Below are 17,975 nucleotides of genomic sequence, written 5' to 3'. Positions count from 1 at the left end.
AAACTCCCACCCATTAAGTAAAAATTTCTTGGTCATACATATAAAGATTTCATTTATGATTTTGTATGTTTATAAGCAAGCTACAGACATGGGTGATCCATGTTATGGCTGTTTATAAACACAGCAATTAAAGAAGTTGGAGAGGATTATAAGCCAGGGTTGTAAGAAGCCTTTGGATCTAAATCAATTGATTAGCCACTTATCAAAACATCAATCATTTATTAATCCTTTATAAATGGAACCTTAATATAAAGTGTGACCCATTTATTATGGCTGGGGAGAGCTAGCTCAAAGCATTTGCTGTACAAATTCTGGGCCAGTTTTTGCTCCCAACAGCAAAACACCTATTGACTTTGGTGGAGAAAGATTGCACCTTTAAAAATAAATGGGTTGTTCTGGATTTACCCAGGTGAGCTAACACCAAGCAATTAGTAAGAGAAGATGGCAGCAGAAAGCAACAACAGGCAATCAGCAAGTGGACGAAGCAAAAGTTACAAGGGGGTTTGTAATAAAGTGATAAAAGTTGCACAGAGACAATAATGAAGTGCGCGAGAGTGACCACTACAAAATGTTCTTTTTAAGTAACAAAATGGGTAGGAGCTTAAACAAGCAAAATGTGAAGTGAATAGCATGTATTTACATACATACATACATACACACACACACACACACCATCTCCAGTCCATATTTCAGCACATGAAAATTACTGTAACTTCAAGAACTTCCAACCATTTGAAAACAAAAGAGCACATTTTTCATGTATTGGGAAATTAATATGGTTTAGCTATTGCATAGGGAAAAACAAGTAAAATCACTTACCAAGGATTAATATAAAATGCCAAAAGATAATCAGTCCAGAGGCATGAGGGTAGCAGAGTTAGGAAAGCAAATACACTTCTACGCCTGTGAGCATTAATAGATAACATATATAAAGATGAAAAAAAGTGAGGAGAGTTAGTAAGACAAACTAAACTCAGGAGCTCAGTCAATTGCATAATAGAGGTTAGTTAACAGGATAAAAATTTCCTGTTACTCTGTTAAACGTGAAAATTATTAGATTCCATGGCACTGGTACTCCATGATCCTGAAGCTTGTGTAGTAATTTATACCTGTTCAAAGTGAGTGTAAAATTGTACACAACCGGATGGGAGCATTTTACAGTAGTGCAAATACACCTCTATCCCAATATAACACAAATTCGGATATAATGCAGTAAAGCAGCTCTCCGGGGGCGAGGGGAGGGGCTGTGCACTCCAGCGGATCAAAGCAAGTTCGATATAACGCGGTAAGATTTTTTGGCTCCCGAGGACAGTGTTATATCGGGGTAGAGGTGTAACTACACAGAGTGCAAGGCAGTGTAGATTTTCGCCCAATATTTTAAAGCAACATTAACGGATGTAATGGTGCCAGGTAAAGATGCTCCATGTGAACTCAGGGTGGGATTTTCAGCAGTGCCTAAAGTCACCAAGGTACTTTTAAAATCCCACCCACAACTTTGTCATCATTTATATTGCTCTAGTTTATGGTATTTAGGATATTTCAAGGGAGTTACATTTCATTTTCAGCTACATATAGCTATTATATAGCCCGAATTTGCAAAACTTGTTATGGCAAGTAGTCCCATTGGCTTCAGTGGGAATATGTGTACGAGTGTCAAAGGATCAGGCCCATATACCTTCTCAGTACTGTTGAGTCAGATTTCTGCAAATGACCATGAAACTGCAAAGGCAATACCACTAATAGGCAATACCAAGCCTTAAAGAGTCACCATACATTATTCCCCAAGGTTTCCAGCAAAGTTTTATTTGTTCTTTTGCTAAACTCAGTTTATTTCTGTTGCTTCTGTGGATAATTTTTAAGGCAGATTTCGCTACCATTAAATATAAGTTTTAGATATAAAATAACTCAACATTTATATTTGTGTGTTATGGACCAAATTCTGCTCTGAGTTACACAGATGTAAATCCAAAGAAGCTCAATTAATACAGGAGTTACTCTGGCTTTACAGCACTCAGTAGAATTTGGTCCTGTATAATCAAAGTACTTTAGAAACATTAACTCTGACTGAAACTGATAGATTCTGCACTCCTTATTCAATCAATGGGAGTTTTAACTGAGTAAGAATTTTGTGATGTGGCTTATCATAGACTCATAGACTTAAGGTCAAAAGGGACCATTATGATCATCTAGTCTGACCTCCTGCACAATGCAGGCCACAGAATCTCACCCACGCACTCCTGCAACAAACCCCTAACCTATTATCATGAACGCCTGGTACTCCCAGAAGTAATACTGCTGACCTATATCCGACTACTTTAAAAGAGAAACAAAGAGTGGACACTTCCTTTGTCTGTGGTGTTGGCTAACATGCAGATAGCAGCACAAATGGGGCGTGTGTGTGTGTATGAGCAAGAGTGTGCGTGTGTGCGCACCAGGGAGAGAGAGTGAAAATCAAGCTGCATCTGCAGTAAGTGACCCTAACCCAAATCATCCAGTCTACACAGAAAAACCCCACATAGGGAAGTGGAAACTCCAAGAAGTTTCTACGTTTTGTTGTTGTTGCTGCTGCAAATGAAGGGTGCTGGGGAGTTTGTTGGGCCCAAGAGCTATAGAGATTTTTACAGATTTTGGGGGTCTGTCAGATGCATGTCTGCCTGGGGGCAAGGGAAACATGCTGCACAAAACTCACCTGGTGATGCTGCCCATACAACCCATCCTCCAGGCAGCTATGAAGCATGGAGTGGGAGAGCAGCTATGAAGCATGGAATGGGAGAGTGGTTTAGGCACCAATCCTGTAAACACTTAAGCACATGATTTACTCTAAGCACATGAGCAATACCACTGACATCCAGACTACTTACATGCTTAAAGTTAAGCATGTGTTTATGTGTTTATAAGGTCAGGTCCTTAATCCTTAATAGTTGAGAGGAATCCCTGTGGGGCTGGTGTGGGGACAAAGTGGGTCCCTTCACAAGCAAGCCTCTATTTTCACAGAGGGCCTTCCACCGGGCCTGGAAATAGGAGCAAATGTTGTTGCCAAGGCAACCCTCTTCCCTTCCACATCCCCAGGGTCAGGGATTTGCAGGTCTTCATCCCATCTGCCCACAGAGGCAGACGGAACAGTTCTGGCCGAGGTTTCCTTTCATCCTCGGATATCAAACAGGAAAAGTGTCCATCAAACCACAACCTAATCTGATTGAAATTCTTATCTTTCTTTATAGGCAAAACTCCCACTGAAGTGAGGACCTCAAGATTTGGCCCCATTGCCTTAAACTGGTCAAATACTAACAGGTATAATCTTTGAGAATTCATGCAGATGATAACTCAAGCAACAGGAATGGTCACACTTACTCATGCAAGCCTAACAATGAATTCTCCCCCCCAAAGCCCTTTCTGTTTTTAATAATGTCTGTTGCTATTTTAGTAATTTGATTCCAGTGGATTTTTAATTTACAAGAGTGTTTGATCTTCTGCCTGGGCTGCAATTAACGTACTCCAAATAAGAGAAGCTGAGAAGGAGATTAGCATGTACTCAGTATGGCTGGCTGCTATTAAAACTAGACCAAGCAAGTGAAGCTTGTTTAATATGTAGTTAATTAGCAGCACTGTTAGGTATTGACAGGCTTTCCTGGGATTGTTTGTTCAGTTTGTGTACTTATAAGCAAAAGGCTTGTTTTGGTGCAGTATCAATCCATTTAATCCCATCCTTGCTGGGAGCCTACACCCCGTGAGATCATAGAAACAGTGAGTTTTTTGGGTGGCTGACAATAACTTCCCAAAACTGTAAACAAGTCAGTTAGGAGCAGAACTGGACTATCGGGAACATGAATAAGAATCAACACATCAGCAGACAATAGGGAAATCACTAGGGCCCATTTTGCCTTGACGGAGGCTATTAGGGTGGATTTATTTGCTCTAACACCTCTCAGGGAGTGATGGAACTATTGACGGAATGGAATAACTAATCAATGCCTGCTGTTTCTGCAGATGGTTTTCCAGACCTGACAGGGTATGTTTTGCTACCAAACACCCCAGCAACACTGAGCACAAAGTTGCAAGAGCTATTTGAGCTAGCTTGGCCTTGTTTCAAATACAAAGGAAAAATAACTAATGGCACTGGGGCTTGTATTTCTGTGAACAGAGTTGTTAGCTGATGATCTATAAAGAACAGCCTCACTGCTCGACATTAATATATCTCCATAGAGCTGCTAATGGATTTATAGATCAGCCTTCTATCCCTTTGTTATTTTAGGAAATATATAGAATGTGTGTAAGGGAAAGAAAAAAATGTAGCTAGTGCAGTTGGAATATGTTGTACATCCTCATTTCCTACTAAAAATAGTTTCTGACAAAAGACATGGCCCTGGGCCATCATTCAGTCAAATAAAATATGAACCACCACCAAAAATCAGCTACTGTTGTTTTATGTTAAATTGCGCTAGTGATCATATAACAAAAACATAAGAACATAAAAGTCAGACTTGCCAACGAAGGTAGATGGTGAGAAAAGGATAAGGGGAGGGGAAGCATAAAGGTAGCAGTATATAACTCACCAGTTATATGGAAGTTTTCCATCTCTCTCCAATGAAGCAAAATTGACAAAGGTTCCAGCCCCACACTCCCTGTTTCAGGAAGACCATTGAGTTCAAGGTTATCATTGCTGAACAGACATAATGCTTGTTGATTTTGTCAGCGGTGTCGCCCTAATACAGATGGTTTGAGCATTGGCCTGCTAAACCCAGGATTGTAAATTCAATCCTTGAGGGGGCCATTTAGGGATTTGATGATTGGTCCTGCTTTGAGCAGGGGGTTGGACTAGATGATCTCCTGAGGTCCCTTCCAACCCTAATAATAATCTATAATCTAGATCACTAAGAGCCTGATTCCAGGAGGTGGTGTGTATCCAGGCCTCCCACTGAAGCAAGGGCTGAACTTGCTGGGTACAGCTCAGCTGAAGTCAGTGGATCTGCACCATCGTAAGCCATGTCTGGATGTGACCCTTTAGAAGCAGTGGGTGCTGACCATCTCCTGAGATCAAGCTTCCTAATATTCTGCCTCAAGAATAAGATGAGAAAAAAGTTGTCAATATGGATTTCTATCTAGGGATGTTAATGGCACCAATCTCCATAGTTTCAGAGCCAAGTGCAGTATTCTCCTGTTCATCTGAAATCCTGTTGTCTGAGCCTCTGCATTATCTGAATCCCTTCCTTGTCCCCCCAGCATGAGACACACGCGCCTTGCAGCCTGCATCTCATACTGGGGGACAAGGAAGGGATCTGGATATTGTGGAGGTTTGGATAATAGAGCAGAGACCCCCCAGCAAGGACTGTGAGGGTGATGATAATGAATCACCCTGCTGCTGATTGGCCCCTGCAGTAGTGCAGGGAGCCCTCTGCAGCCCCGTTGTCACTGAAGTGAGTGATTAGGGCAGAGCAGAGACCCCCAGCCAGGAGTGCAAGGATGACGCCAGGACCCTGGCTGCGGGGGAGGCCATCCCACTGCTGAATGTCTCCTGTCCTCTCGATTACCTGAATAAAATCTGTGTCCCGACCCCACTATTCAAATAATCAGGAGTATACTGTATTTGTCCTTACATCACCCCTAGGAGGTAGGGAAGCATTATCCCCATTCCACCAATGGGGAAAATGAGGCATAGTCTTTAAATGACTTGCCCAATACCACAAAGGAAATGTGTGGCAAAGCCAGGACTGGAGTCTTTATTCCAGTGCTTTAACCACAAAACCAACCTTTGACATTCTCAACATCAAATGAAAAACTGAATGTTGAGTATTTTTGCTTGTTTGCTTTAAAAATGATTACATGCAAGTATATACTTATTTTTTTTTAAATTCCTCTTGTGGTAGAGAAAATGAGAAAGAAAAAGCCCTGGGCAGCATGCGTGATATTTAAATAGGGAAGAGAATCTAGATTTTCACAGAACCAGCTATATGCAAAAGGAACAAATCATGCATTGAAAGGGGTCCTATGAAAATTTAGGTGATGTGGTAAATTCATTTGCATGGAGTATATGGCAAAGACTTGATACATGAAGTGCAACAATCTGTTGTGTAATCAGTGAGCAAGTTTTTTAAAGTGACCCTCTGAAGTGACATTACTTGGTTTTCTGACCTAGAAGGGAAAATTCAAATTAAATGTATTATTTCACACACACATTATGGTTCTGGATTATAAGAGAACGGAGACTCTCAAGGCTCAGACCTGCAAACCTTCCCAGTCACAGAACTACATACAGAGGATCTGGGGGATTAGCCACCCAGTTTAGCTAGCCAATCAAGGATTAACTCACATAAGAAAGGCGAACTGTAAGCTACAAAACTAGCTAAAAGAAATCAAATCTAATTCTTCAGGACATAGGATGGCTGCTGCAGGTGTATGAAGGAACTGCATCATTTATAAAGAGCAGTACTTGGAGGGAGGGGAAAAGGTGCCTTTTTTCTGTCTGAAGGAACAAATACTGGGAACAGAGAGACTGGTCTTGATTGATTAGTTATCTGATCTGGAATGGCAAATTTTGTGTTCCCAGCAATTTAAATGATTTTGCAAAATAATCTGGACGATTTTAAGAATTCTATAAACCATACATCTTTATCTATCTTAAAACCATCTAATATTTTATTTAATATTCAGTAAATCTGAGCAATCAAATGGCCCAAGAGAAGATGACTGCGTAGATAATAAGCCCTTAAAAATGGTTTGAATTTGCATTTTACCAAACCTTTCACAGCTCCAAATTAAGACAGAGGTTGAGGCTAATAATTCCACCCAACAGTAAGAATAGCTATGCGATAAAGCAAGTAGTAGTTATACTCCTAAGAAACAGCAGCGGACAGGGAAACTTTTGAGGTACTATGTTTATAGATATCTCAACCACCAAGTGAGCACGGAGGGTACCATGTGCCACACAAGCAAAACCCAATATTATATTTTACCCATTATTTTAAAGCTTCTTGAACTTAGAATGAGATTGGACTTACCTGGCCATTTGCAGATGTTTCCGCCTGAGTACAACAAGAGTCACAAGCAACAGTCCAATCAGGAGAATGCTCAGGATGGCTAACACAGAGATCACCACTATGTTGGGATTCATCTCAGTAACTGCACACAAACAATGACTCTGGGTTATTAATTTCAGAACACATGATAATTTTATATTTATATATATTATTGTTTTATATTCTTCTCAGTCAATCTTTGGAGTGAGAAATCTTATCAGTGGAGGTTAGGGTAGGTTTAGGGTAACTGACCCCATACAATTCAATAAGGGGAATGACATGGTTGTGGCATGGTTGTGGCATGGTTGCAAGCTTCTGCACAGGAAGCTTTTATGAATGTTAATGAAAAGGAGGAAAAAAGAGGTAGGGAAGGAGGAAAGAATAAGTGTAGATAAAATCGATATCTTATTTATCTAAGTGTCCCACAGTGCACTCCAACATCTGTGGCATTATATGCCAGCAATAATCAATACAGTCTCTAACCTGTGTCTGAAATAAAGGGCCCAGTTCTCTGATGGGGTAACTCAATTGAAGACAACTGAATTACATCAGCAGATAATTTGGCCTAAAATATTTTGTTGCAATTAGAGACAGAGTCAAGGCTCAGGAACATTCTTAACAGGTATGTCTGCATCAGCTTTTTCAGATTTATTTCTAGTTCTACAGGACATTATTATTATTTGTATTGTGATGGCACCAAAGAAGGGAGTATCCTTGCCCAGTAAAGCTTACCATCTATTGTAAGAGTGTCTACAGAAGCAGTCCTTAGAACAGAACAGTGGTTTAAGCTAAGTACTACATGCTGAACTTTGACATTTAGGTCATAACATTACTTGCAAGATATGCTTTAGTCACTTATGGTCTGATCTCATTAACTAAGCAGAACTGAGCCTGATTATTCTGGATGGGAGACCCACAGCTATAAGGAAGTGGTAATGGTGATTCAATAATGGCATTCTTCCTTCCGAGTAAATTTGAGCCCAGAACCCACGAGGATGCTAGAGGGGCTTGGCTCCATCAGGAGACATCTATTTAGTTTCTGCCCTCTCCAGGTCATTCAGTTGCCCTTTCCTTCTCACCTCTTCCCAGTTCATTCTCTGGATCACTTCCTCCCTGAAGGCAGAAAGAAACTTCTCATTCCCACAGAGGAAGAGTCCCAGCCTAGTAACTGAGACTTTGCCTGGACACAGCTATGATAATTTCCTCTACGGGTGTCATCAGGGCAGTAATCCCAGAGTCTTCCTTCAAACTGGAAGCAAGGGACTATGAATTATAAATCCCAGTCTAAAAATCTAATTAGAATTATTTTAAAACACACACAGAAATTGGGGTTTCCCTACCGATTAAAAAAAAGGCACTCCCTAGTGGTGAACAGAGGTGACAGCAATACCTAATACCTAACACTTAACCAGCTGCCGTCCCATTCCACCCTGGAGCTGGCTACATTTCAGTGAAATAATTCTGATATCAGTAACACCTGAAAAGCAGCTTCAGAAGGAACATAGAGGCAAACATTATAGTTGTGTAGAGAGGTGGAACTGGTAACGTCTGGCTTACCCATGGTAGAGACAGCTATGAAAGTGGGAACGCTAGGGCTGTTGTGGCTGAAGGTAGTCACACTGCAGTTGTAGGACGTGGCAGGCAGTAGGCTGGAGATAGTCACAACATGTGAAGAAACAGTAACAGGTTCCTAAAGATAAGAAAAAAGTACATTGTAGTTTGTCTCTCTCATTCAACCCTTGTTTTCTAAGTGAATTGAGATCTGGCAAAAGAAGACAGCCTATTTAAATGCTCGGATGGTGGGCAGGGCCCACCTAAGCAATGAAAAGAGCTGCTCCTGAAATGCAAGAAGGGCCACAGAATCCAGAACGTAACTGATTATTGATGGCAAAAAATGAAAAACAGAGATGGAGGTGAAGCTCTCAGGGACAAATGAAGGATCCAGAGGGAGAAAACCAAGCAGAGAACCTCGGACAGTACCCACTCTTCCAATTTGTCCAGGGAGTCAGTAGAGCAACACATAGGAACTGTGCCTAGATGCATGCACAAGGACCTGGAAAATGGCCCCACAGCCATAAAAAACTTCCCCGTCAAGCTTCCTCCTCCTGGACAAATGGACAGTAATCTTAGCTAGTACCAGGAGTAGATTGGTAAGGCGGTCTTGAGCCTAATCCAGACTGACAACTCTGAAGGCTAAAGTCACATTTATCCACAGAGCAGCTACAGTAGCAGCAAGCTCCCCATACACCATCTTACAAATGTGCCTCATCCTTTCCTTGGAGGTACCTCTTTCACCAGTGGAGGGTAGTTCAAGTATCTTGCACTTTGCCCGCAGGTGACTTTTTTGAAGTGGAAGATCATAGTAAAGCCCGAAGGATAAGCAGCATTTATTAATGCAGCTATCAGACCCCTGAGCCTTGCTTTTCTAGTCAAGAAAATTTACACCTCTTTGTAAACGCTATAAATCTTCATACAGAGTTTTAATGGCTGTTTCTGTGTTTGATGGATGGTGTAAAAGGTGTTTTATAAATACTGATAGGATGAAAGAAAATCAATAAAATAAATGTGTAGACCTACAGAGAACTTATGCTCTCATTGATAACCCTTTTTTCTACCAATTCAGCTAAAATCAGAAGAGGTTTATTGATATGAAAATAGGGCAAAATAAATTGGGATGTTTCAGCTGGTAATTTAGAAAGGGAACTAAGAGTGTATTTGTGATCCACAGCCCTGGGCTAATGAACACAACGGGTGAAACATTATGCAGCAAACTCTGATGGCCACAAACACAGCGTGGGAGTTCTGTGCAGGTTTGCGGTCATTTATAAGCTCCTTTTATCTTTGCAAGGGTTTCTGTTGAACTACAATTCTGAGATCAGTTACACTGCTGCATACAGGATAGCACTGGCATAACAGAGCTGAATTTGCCTCTTCTAGTTGAAGGAGATAAAGCAGCTATGGTATGGCAATAGAAGCTGGTTGGAAGATGTTTGGGGGGGTTGCCCACCCATGGAGAATTTTGATGAAAATATATATATTTTTTCATTTTAATCAACATTTTCTGTGGAAAAACATCAACCGTTGAAAAACTAAAGCCCCCAAACCTGAAGAATTTTTGGTTTTCTGATAGAAAAAATAAAATAAAATAAAAATTCTGGAAACATTTCTCATGAAAATATTCATTTTCATCCAAAACCAATCTCTCACTGAAAAAAAAAAATGGCAGAAAATGTTCAGCCATCTCTAACAGCAATGGTTTCCCCAGTTTCTCAAAAAAGGCCTCTCCTGGGCACCAAAAATATAATCGAGCCTCCCGCCTTTTAGCCTGGGACTTGAAGATGGGTTGGGAAAGGGACTTTTCTGGATAAACATTAAAAACTGGTGAAATTAATGAGAAACGAGTTGATCTTTCCCAGGGCTAGATAACCTGGTCAACAAACCAGCACTACAAATGGCACCCTGGTTGAGAGTCTCACCAGAGATGAACCCTGGAGATGGAACTACCCTCACTACTTTAATAACCCCATGGCAAACCTGGACTGACTCAATCCTAACTCACTGACATAGGCCAAAACTTTTTGTTTTTGTTTTTAAATGAGTGCCTAAAGTTAGGCTTCATGTCCATATTTAGGCACCGTGTGGCTCCGATTAAGTCAGTGGAGCTGCTGGATACTCAGCATGTTGACAGGATTACTGACCTAGTGGATGAGGTGGGTGCACAACCAGTTGAAAGACTGTACTGAAAGAGCAGTTAATGGTTCATGATCAAACGGGGAGGCCTTATATAGTGGGTTTCTGCAGGTCAGTCCTGGGTCTGGTTCTATTCAATATTTTTATGAATGACTGGGATAATGGAGAAGAAAATTTGCTTATACAGTTTGTGGGTGACACAAAGCTGGGAAGGGTTGCAAGGATTTTAGAGGCCAGGCTTAGAATTCAAAAGACCGTGACAAATTGGAGAATTGGTCTGAATTCTACAAGATGAAATTCACTAAAGACAAATGCAAAATACTTTACTTAAGAAGGAAAAATCAAATGCACAGCTACAAAATGGGGAACAATGGACTAGGTAGAAGTACTGCTGAAAATGATCTGGGGCTTATTGTGGATCACAAATTAAATATGAGTCAACAATGTGATGCAGCTGCAAAAAAGGCTAATATCATTCAAACACCTGTCAGGAATGGTCTAGGTTTACTTGGACATGCCTCAGCGCAGGGGGCTGGACTTGATTTCTCAAGGTCCCTTCCAGCCCTATATTTCTATGATTCTATGTTTGAAAATCAGGCCACTTAATTAGATGCCTAAATATGGATTTAGAAGCCTACCTTTTTAAAAAAAAAATATTGGCCATGGTCTTTCTTCTGTCCTCTTTGTTTTCTCCATTTATCAAACATGGACTATTTCTCCTTACGTCCATCGATATGAGAACCACTGCATCCCCTGCCATTTAGAACAGTCTTTCTTTGTCTCAAAGTCATCAGCTCTCTTTATCTACATCTCAGCTGGGGAAAAAAACCCCTATCTTTTCTCTGTACATCTATCTCAGAATTACTCTGCCTCTGTTATTGGAATTATGAGTTAATGGTTTTAATGTTTTAATGTTTTATTCACCATGGAAATTTTTGGATCCAAATCTGGGTGTGAACTATCCCAAAGTTAGGATGTGTTTGTACATGGCTTTTCAGTTCCAGCCCACCTCCAATTTCAGGATACAGTTTCAATGGAAAACCCTACATAAAATCATTGGACTGATCCTACACAGTGTTATAATGTGTGTCTAGAATAGCATAAGTGGTGTGGGTTTTTTAAATGACATCCTATGGTGCTCAGGTAAGAGAGCTGTGATCCAGAACAGGTGCTCCAGCTGTCTCAGGTGTGGAAAGTAAGCCTAACGTGCTGCACAGGCTCTATCACCATGCATTCATGCTGCCTTGATCTCTATTTCCCCCTGAGTTAATATGAGACTAGATGGGGCCACATTAGTATCTATTTAGGTAGACAGAAAAGGGGGCATGTTTATGGAGCTGAGTGGGTGTGTCTTGAAGGAAAAGGCCTACGAGAAACAAAATAGATGGGGAGCAGCCATCTTTTTCAAGAAATTCATACTGTATGAGTGAGGATCCTACACAGCTCATAGTACTGCAGGTAACAGGCCTGAAGAATAGATGAAGACTAGAACAGAAAAATGGGACACCACTTGCATGGCTATATGCCTCTCAGCTAGCTATGTTGCTGTGTATTCCTCACTCTTCATCCTTATCCCTCCCATCCCCTAGGTTCAGATGGCTTTGTGGAGCTCATTGGAGCCGCATTGCCCTTTAGCCAATGAATACTGTTCCCCAGCTTGTTCTCCAACACATAGGAAACCTGCCCAGCCAGTTAAAATCCCTAACTTCATGTGTGTGGTTAGCAAGACAGAAGGAGGATTTAAATATGGCAGTATTTCAAGGGTTATTCTACTCGAGATTCTAAGGGCTTTATTCTCCACTGCCTTGCACCTTCTGTGATTGAGTGTCAAGTGGATGTCAGATGCTACCATATTCCAATTTTGTATTGTTTTACATCCATTCTGCACAGGAGTAAAGGACTACGCACCATGAAAATCAGCAGAGAACCAGGCCCTAAGGACATGTTGTCAATATCTGGGTCTAAAATGGATGAGGTGAGGTAGAGAAAGAGGCAGCCACATACCTGCAACTTTGTTTCTTGGCCAGAGCCAGCCTGCTGGCAGAAGACTTCAAAGAAATCCGCCACTCCTTCCTCCACCCATAGCAGAGTCACTGAAGTCTGGGTCTTGTTCACAGCAAACAGTGATTTTGGAGGAGCTGGTTCTGGATGGGAGAGAGAGAGAGAGAGAGAATCTCCTTTCACCAAGCTTATCTTTTGGTCTTTGGAAAATCAGCAAGGGGAACCAGCAAACAGAATCAGTGAAATGAATACTACCCTTCTTGAATTTTTTTATTTCCTTCAGAGACAATCTGTCACACTGACACAGCTATTAAGCAACTGATGTAAAACAGGAAGACGGCTAAGCATCTTGGTTCTTCTTCTCTATTTAACAGTTCTCTGATTGGCTTGCTGGATAATTACTTCTCTTCCCCATTCAAACAGTGTTTGGGGGAATGTTCTATTAATAGACACATTTGCATAAGTTCTTGGAGGAAAAAAAGGTTGCCCAACTGCTAGGAAAAAGAAACAGTGTGTGGGTCAATTAGAACTAAAAATCTTGACTGCTGTCATTCTGTGTAGAACATTCAGAGCCACTGGATTTGGATGTGTTTTAGATGGGTGAAGAAAATGCTTTCTTTCTCTACTTGATCCCAGAAAGCAGCAGTTCTCCTCAAACTTCTTTGGCCTGGCTCACCAAAAACCTATTCTATAGTCCACTATATCCCACACTCCCTTGCAGCTGCAAAGGATTGTGAGTTGGCTTCATGATGAGAAACCAGGGCCTTTTTGTTGTTGCTGCTGCCACCTGGTTGGGAGGTGTGCTTGCTGAGGGGGTGATGGGTCCTGGGTAGAAATAGTGTTAGGAGGGTTGATACTGTAATGGGATGGAAAGCTAACTGCAGGGTTGGGGAGCTGCTGGTGTGATATAGGGGTGTTGGTTCTGGTGAGGAGCTGAAGTGCAGAGACTGGCTACTGAATGTTGGTATTTCTTCCCCCCCAAACCTACCATCCTTGGATCTTCAATCTTGGCATAGCTTTCAGAAGTCTGTACACCTGGCTCTCTAGGTAACCTGATGGACTTATTTCCCTGCCTTGCAGCTCAGTGCCACATAAGCAGCAAGGAGGAGAGGGGAGAATGAGAGCTGCCCTGGGAATGGGTGGGGTGGGAAGGGATGAAGCAGGATGGGGAAGATGCAGTATCAGTAAATGGAAGGAGTGGAAGGAATGAGCTGTTCCTTCCCTCTCCTGCCTAGACTCCTGCTGGGCTTAAGGGCTCTGGGATTCTTCATGTTTTTTCCCTCCTCTAATTGGTGAAGCACAACCCAATGGGTGTTTATCACCCCACTTCCAGGTGACTATGGAATACTGCCCAAAAAGGAGTGTCATTCCAGGTATGTTAAGAACAGAAGCAATGTCTTTCTGACACATATCAGTCTTGCACTTCTCTCCCCCACAATGAGAAAATAAAGAGGAGTACCACAAACTGTATGTCCCAGGTGCACGTGTGTGCATTTTATAACTCTAATCAGTATCGGGGTGGGGGGGAGAGGAAAAGGGGGGAACTCTGCAGTGAAAATGAGAAAATAAGTAGGGATAGATCTGAACCTAGATCTGCAGCACCCTGAATACTGTGGGAGGCTGGAGAGGATGGAGTTCAAAGTCTGATTTCTGATCCTATTTTCTATAACAAGTTAAATCAAAACCTTGAATCCGTGACACCCTTACATTTTAGGAGTTAGAAATATGGATCTGAATTTTCCTGTTCAAGCCTCTCTCTAAAAATTAGTCAGGGCCCTTCAACTGATTACCTTAAAACAGAGCTGGGCCTGAGCCCTTAAATTTCGGAACTTTACCCAGGTTGGGGAAGTTTGGATTCTCGGGACTCGATTCTCTGTTGTTCTCCAGCCTGTGCCATCATCTATACCAGTGCAAAATGCTATCAAATCAGAATGGCCATGAGATTTGCACACTCTTTGCACTGGTATAAATGATGAAACAAAGTGCAGGGCAACAAAGAATCTAGTCTCAGGTTTTTGGTCAGTTTCACCGCAGACACAGAGCATAGAAACATAGATTTGGATCCACATTCAAACTTCCTCAAAGTTCAGGAGGCACAGGGAGGTTTGGATCTGAGGTTTCCAGTCAGGCCCTTCTATCTTGGTCTTGGCAATTGTCATCAATAAATGATAAAATCCTGACCTCTAGTGGTTGTAACTAACAGATACAGCATCAGCTTTAAGGTGGACTATTGAAAGAAAAAGTGTGTAGCAGTTTAGAAGCCTTTCTTAGCATAGTTGTCCAAATGTTGATACACTTTTCCCAAGAATATTTAAAACCCAGGGCGTGATCCTGTTCTCAGTCACACTAGTTTTACACAAGCAGTATTACCAACCCCAAGTTTTCAAAAATCATGAAAAACCTATATTTGGCATTCCTTTTATTTGCTCTCTGATGTTGCCAAGTTTCGAGTTCACATTTTCAAACTTTTCTCTGAAGCCATAAGGGCTAGAAACTTACTTTTTAAAAAACTGAAAGCTGGGATTGTCAGGCAATAGCCTGATTGCAGGAGCTTGAGGCTTTCAGAAACACACCAACCATTGTGAGAGTTGGCAAGACTGCCACTGTTGGAACTCCATTAACCTCAGAAGAGTTACTCTCCATTTGCCCCAATATAAGTGAGCTCAGAGTCAGGTCCCTAGTTTTTATGCCTGTTAAGTCTTCTTTACCTGGCAGTCTGGAGAGATAAGTATAATAGAATTATGCACATTCCGCCAGGGGATCTCAGAGGGCTCACAGGTCATTTCTTGCACCTCTTCTGTGAGGTCAGGGAGTATTAGCCTCATTTAATAGATGGGAAACTGACAACAGACTAAGGCACATAGAGTTAAAAGGTTAGATCCTTCACTGGTTTTAAATGGGTGCCGCTCCATTTATTTCAATGGAAATTTACCCATTTACACACCAGCTGAGAATCTGGCTTCATATTTTCCAAAGCTTGGGGAGGCACAAACAGCAGCAAAGTTTTGAAAGTTTCAGTGGGTGGTCCTCCAGTGGAGGCCTGAACACCCAGGAAGTGTGAGCATCCAACAAACACAAGATTTTCAAAGCACAGAAATGTCCCACATTCTGCTTTGGAAAAACCATAATCTAACTTTGAGTGCTCAAAAGCAGAGAGTTAGCGATCTGAAGAGCACCCATAGGAGACCCGCTGAAAAATCCCCTGCATGTGACCTGCCTAAGATCTTTAAACTGGGGGCCTAATTCTCCCCTGCTTTGTGTAATCACTTATAGCAAAGTGAGAGTAAAAACAGCCATTTTGTGCTGGCAGTGCCTTATGTTCACTTTACATAAGTGTAAATGACCACTTCTAGTGCAACACAGTAGAGAATTGGGGCTTCAACATACACGTCAGTGCCCATACACTCGCTGAGGTTCAGGTTGGTTTGGTTAGAAACACTGAAGGGAATCTGGCTACATTAATTGGAGATGTACCAAAACCAGATACACTTTGTACAGCTAGTCCCGATCTCTGTGATAAGCAGCTCGTGTGCAGAGTGCAGGAGAACCACAAGGTCCATAGTGAACACTGGGTTTGCTCCAGCTCATCTCCCAGTCTCTTTCCTGAGAAGAAGGGTTTTAAGAGTGGCTATTTGGGAAGCAAGGTGGGGAGAAGGTCTTTAGGATGGCTAGGCTTCACAGTCAGTTGTGAGAAAGGACTGGGGAGTGTTTCTGTTTACTTTTTGAATATGCTTTTCACTTTTTAATTACAGGCAAGAGCCCTTGAGAAAAAGACCTTGCTGAATGAAACTTTTTTTTTCTTTTCCTTTTCATTTGTTCCAGCTTGCAGGGTCAAACCGAACCAAAATCTAATCACTCTTGAAATATGGGGAAATCCGTGCATCTCTCCATCTGTGCTGTTTCGGTGTTGGAGGGAAGTGATCCCCTATATACAGTGGGATGCTCAGCTGCTTTGCACTGCTCCCAAGATACTAGGGTCCAGATTTTCAAAAGGTATTTTCGGCACCCAATTCTTATTGATTTCAATGGGAATTAGGCACCTAAATACCTTTAAAAATCTGGCCCTAAATATCTATAAACCCAGTGCAGCCAGACAGATGCTCCAAGTCTATGGGTTTTTTGGTGTTGCTTTGACAGGGCAAGAGCAGACAAAGTGGTATCAGTGACTCTTGCCCAGACTGCACTTTGAGGTGCAACGTGATTTGAGGTCATTCAGGATAAGGAGGCAATATAAAACTGGAAGTGGTTTTGTGCTGGGACTTTGTTGGGGTTTTTTTTTTAAAATGCTGACTTCTGTGAAGGCTGCCTGAGAGAGAGAGAGAGAGAGAGAGAAAGGGAGGGAGAGAGTGTGTGTGTGTGTGTGTGTGTGTGTATGCATGTGTACGCGCATGTGTGAGTGTGTATGCATGTGTATGCATGCACTTTCAAATTTAGTGCCCCTGAGATCCAAGGAATAATAATATTTTGGACTTTTAATGAACTCCTGGATAGCAGAGTGCAATACAGACATTAATGAATTAGGCCTCACTACATCCCTGTGAAGTAAAGTATGTATTATTCTCAGGTCCATATGAAGAACCTGAAACACAGAGATTTAGGTACAAATGACCAAAAGCAGCCTTTAATTTTGAGCACCTCCTATGTATTGAGTGTCTAATTTTAAACACTTAGGGTATGTCTACACTACAATAAAAGACCCGCAGCATGGACACAGCTGGCCTGCAGCTGATTGAGGGGCTATAAAGCAGCAGTGCAGATGTACAGGCTCAGGCTGCAGCCTGGCGTCTGAGCACCTGTGAGCCTGGGCTTCTGAGCCCAGGCTTCAGTCTGAACCCAAATGTCTACTCTGCAGTTTTAGCCGTGCAAGCCCAAGTCACTGACCTGGGCTCTGTGACTTGGCGCCACTTTTTTTTATAGCAGTATAAACATAACCTTTGGGTCAATTTTCAGGGATGCTGAGCAGGTCCCATAGACTTCATTTGGCATTATGGGAGCTCAGCTCCTCTGACTATCAAGATCTAGGGCTGAAAACCTCATCCAACTGAAGTCTGTAGGAGCTTTACCATTGAGTTTGATGGAGACGGAATTTCACCCTACCTGTCTAAAGTTTGGCACCCCAAATGTGAGGCACCCAAAATTAAAGGCTACTTTTGAAAATGACCCACTCAAGGTGTCTCAGACATTTTGGAGAAGAGTCTGATCTTCTGAGAATCAGTCCTGTGCTTTAGGCACAAAACTACCTCTTCTTCTCCTAGAACAGGTAAAGAATAG

The 17,975-nt window shown here is 41.9% G+C and overlaps 1 protein-coding gene across 4 annotated transcripts in view; it reads right to left on the bottom strand.

The window, feature by feature from the left end:
- The window catches only part of PTPRO (protein tyrosine phosphatase receptor type O), a 210,472-nt gene that overhangs the window by 26,223 nt on the left and 166,274 nt on the right, over window positions 1-17,975 (bottom strand). For 3 of the 4 annotated variants that reach the window (XM_045002313.1, XM_045002316.1, XM_045002314.1), the window contains 5 exons: window positions 12,708-12,847; window positions 8,571-8,703; window positions 6,996-7,116; window positions 4,554-4,622; window positions 820-903 (listed from right to left, as the gene is read on the bottom strand). In XM_045002313.1, coding sequence (XP_044858248.1) covers window positions 820-903; window positions 4,554-4,622; window positions 6,996-7,116; window positions 8,571-8,703; window positions 12,708-12,847 — 547 coding nt within the window. The remainder of the gene's footprint in view (window positions 1-819; window positions 904-4,553; window positions 4,623-6,995; window positions 7,117-8,570; window positions 8,704-12,707; window positions 12,848-17,975) is intronic. The other variant, XM_045002315.1, reaches the window with a different exon arrangement.

Source organism: Mauremys mutica, chromosome 1, assembly GCF_020497125.1.
Source record: "Mauremys mutica isolate MM-2020 ecotype Southern chromosome 1, ASM2049712v1, whole genome shotgun sequence".
Lineage (NCBI taxonomy): Eukaryota > Metazoa > Chordata > Testudines > Geoemydidae > Mauremys > Mauremys mutica.
This window is presented reverse-complemented; position numbering and strand designations above follow the sequence as displayed.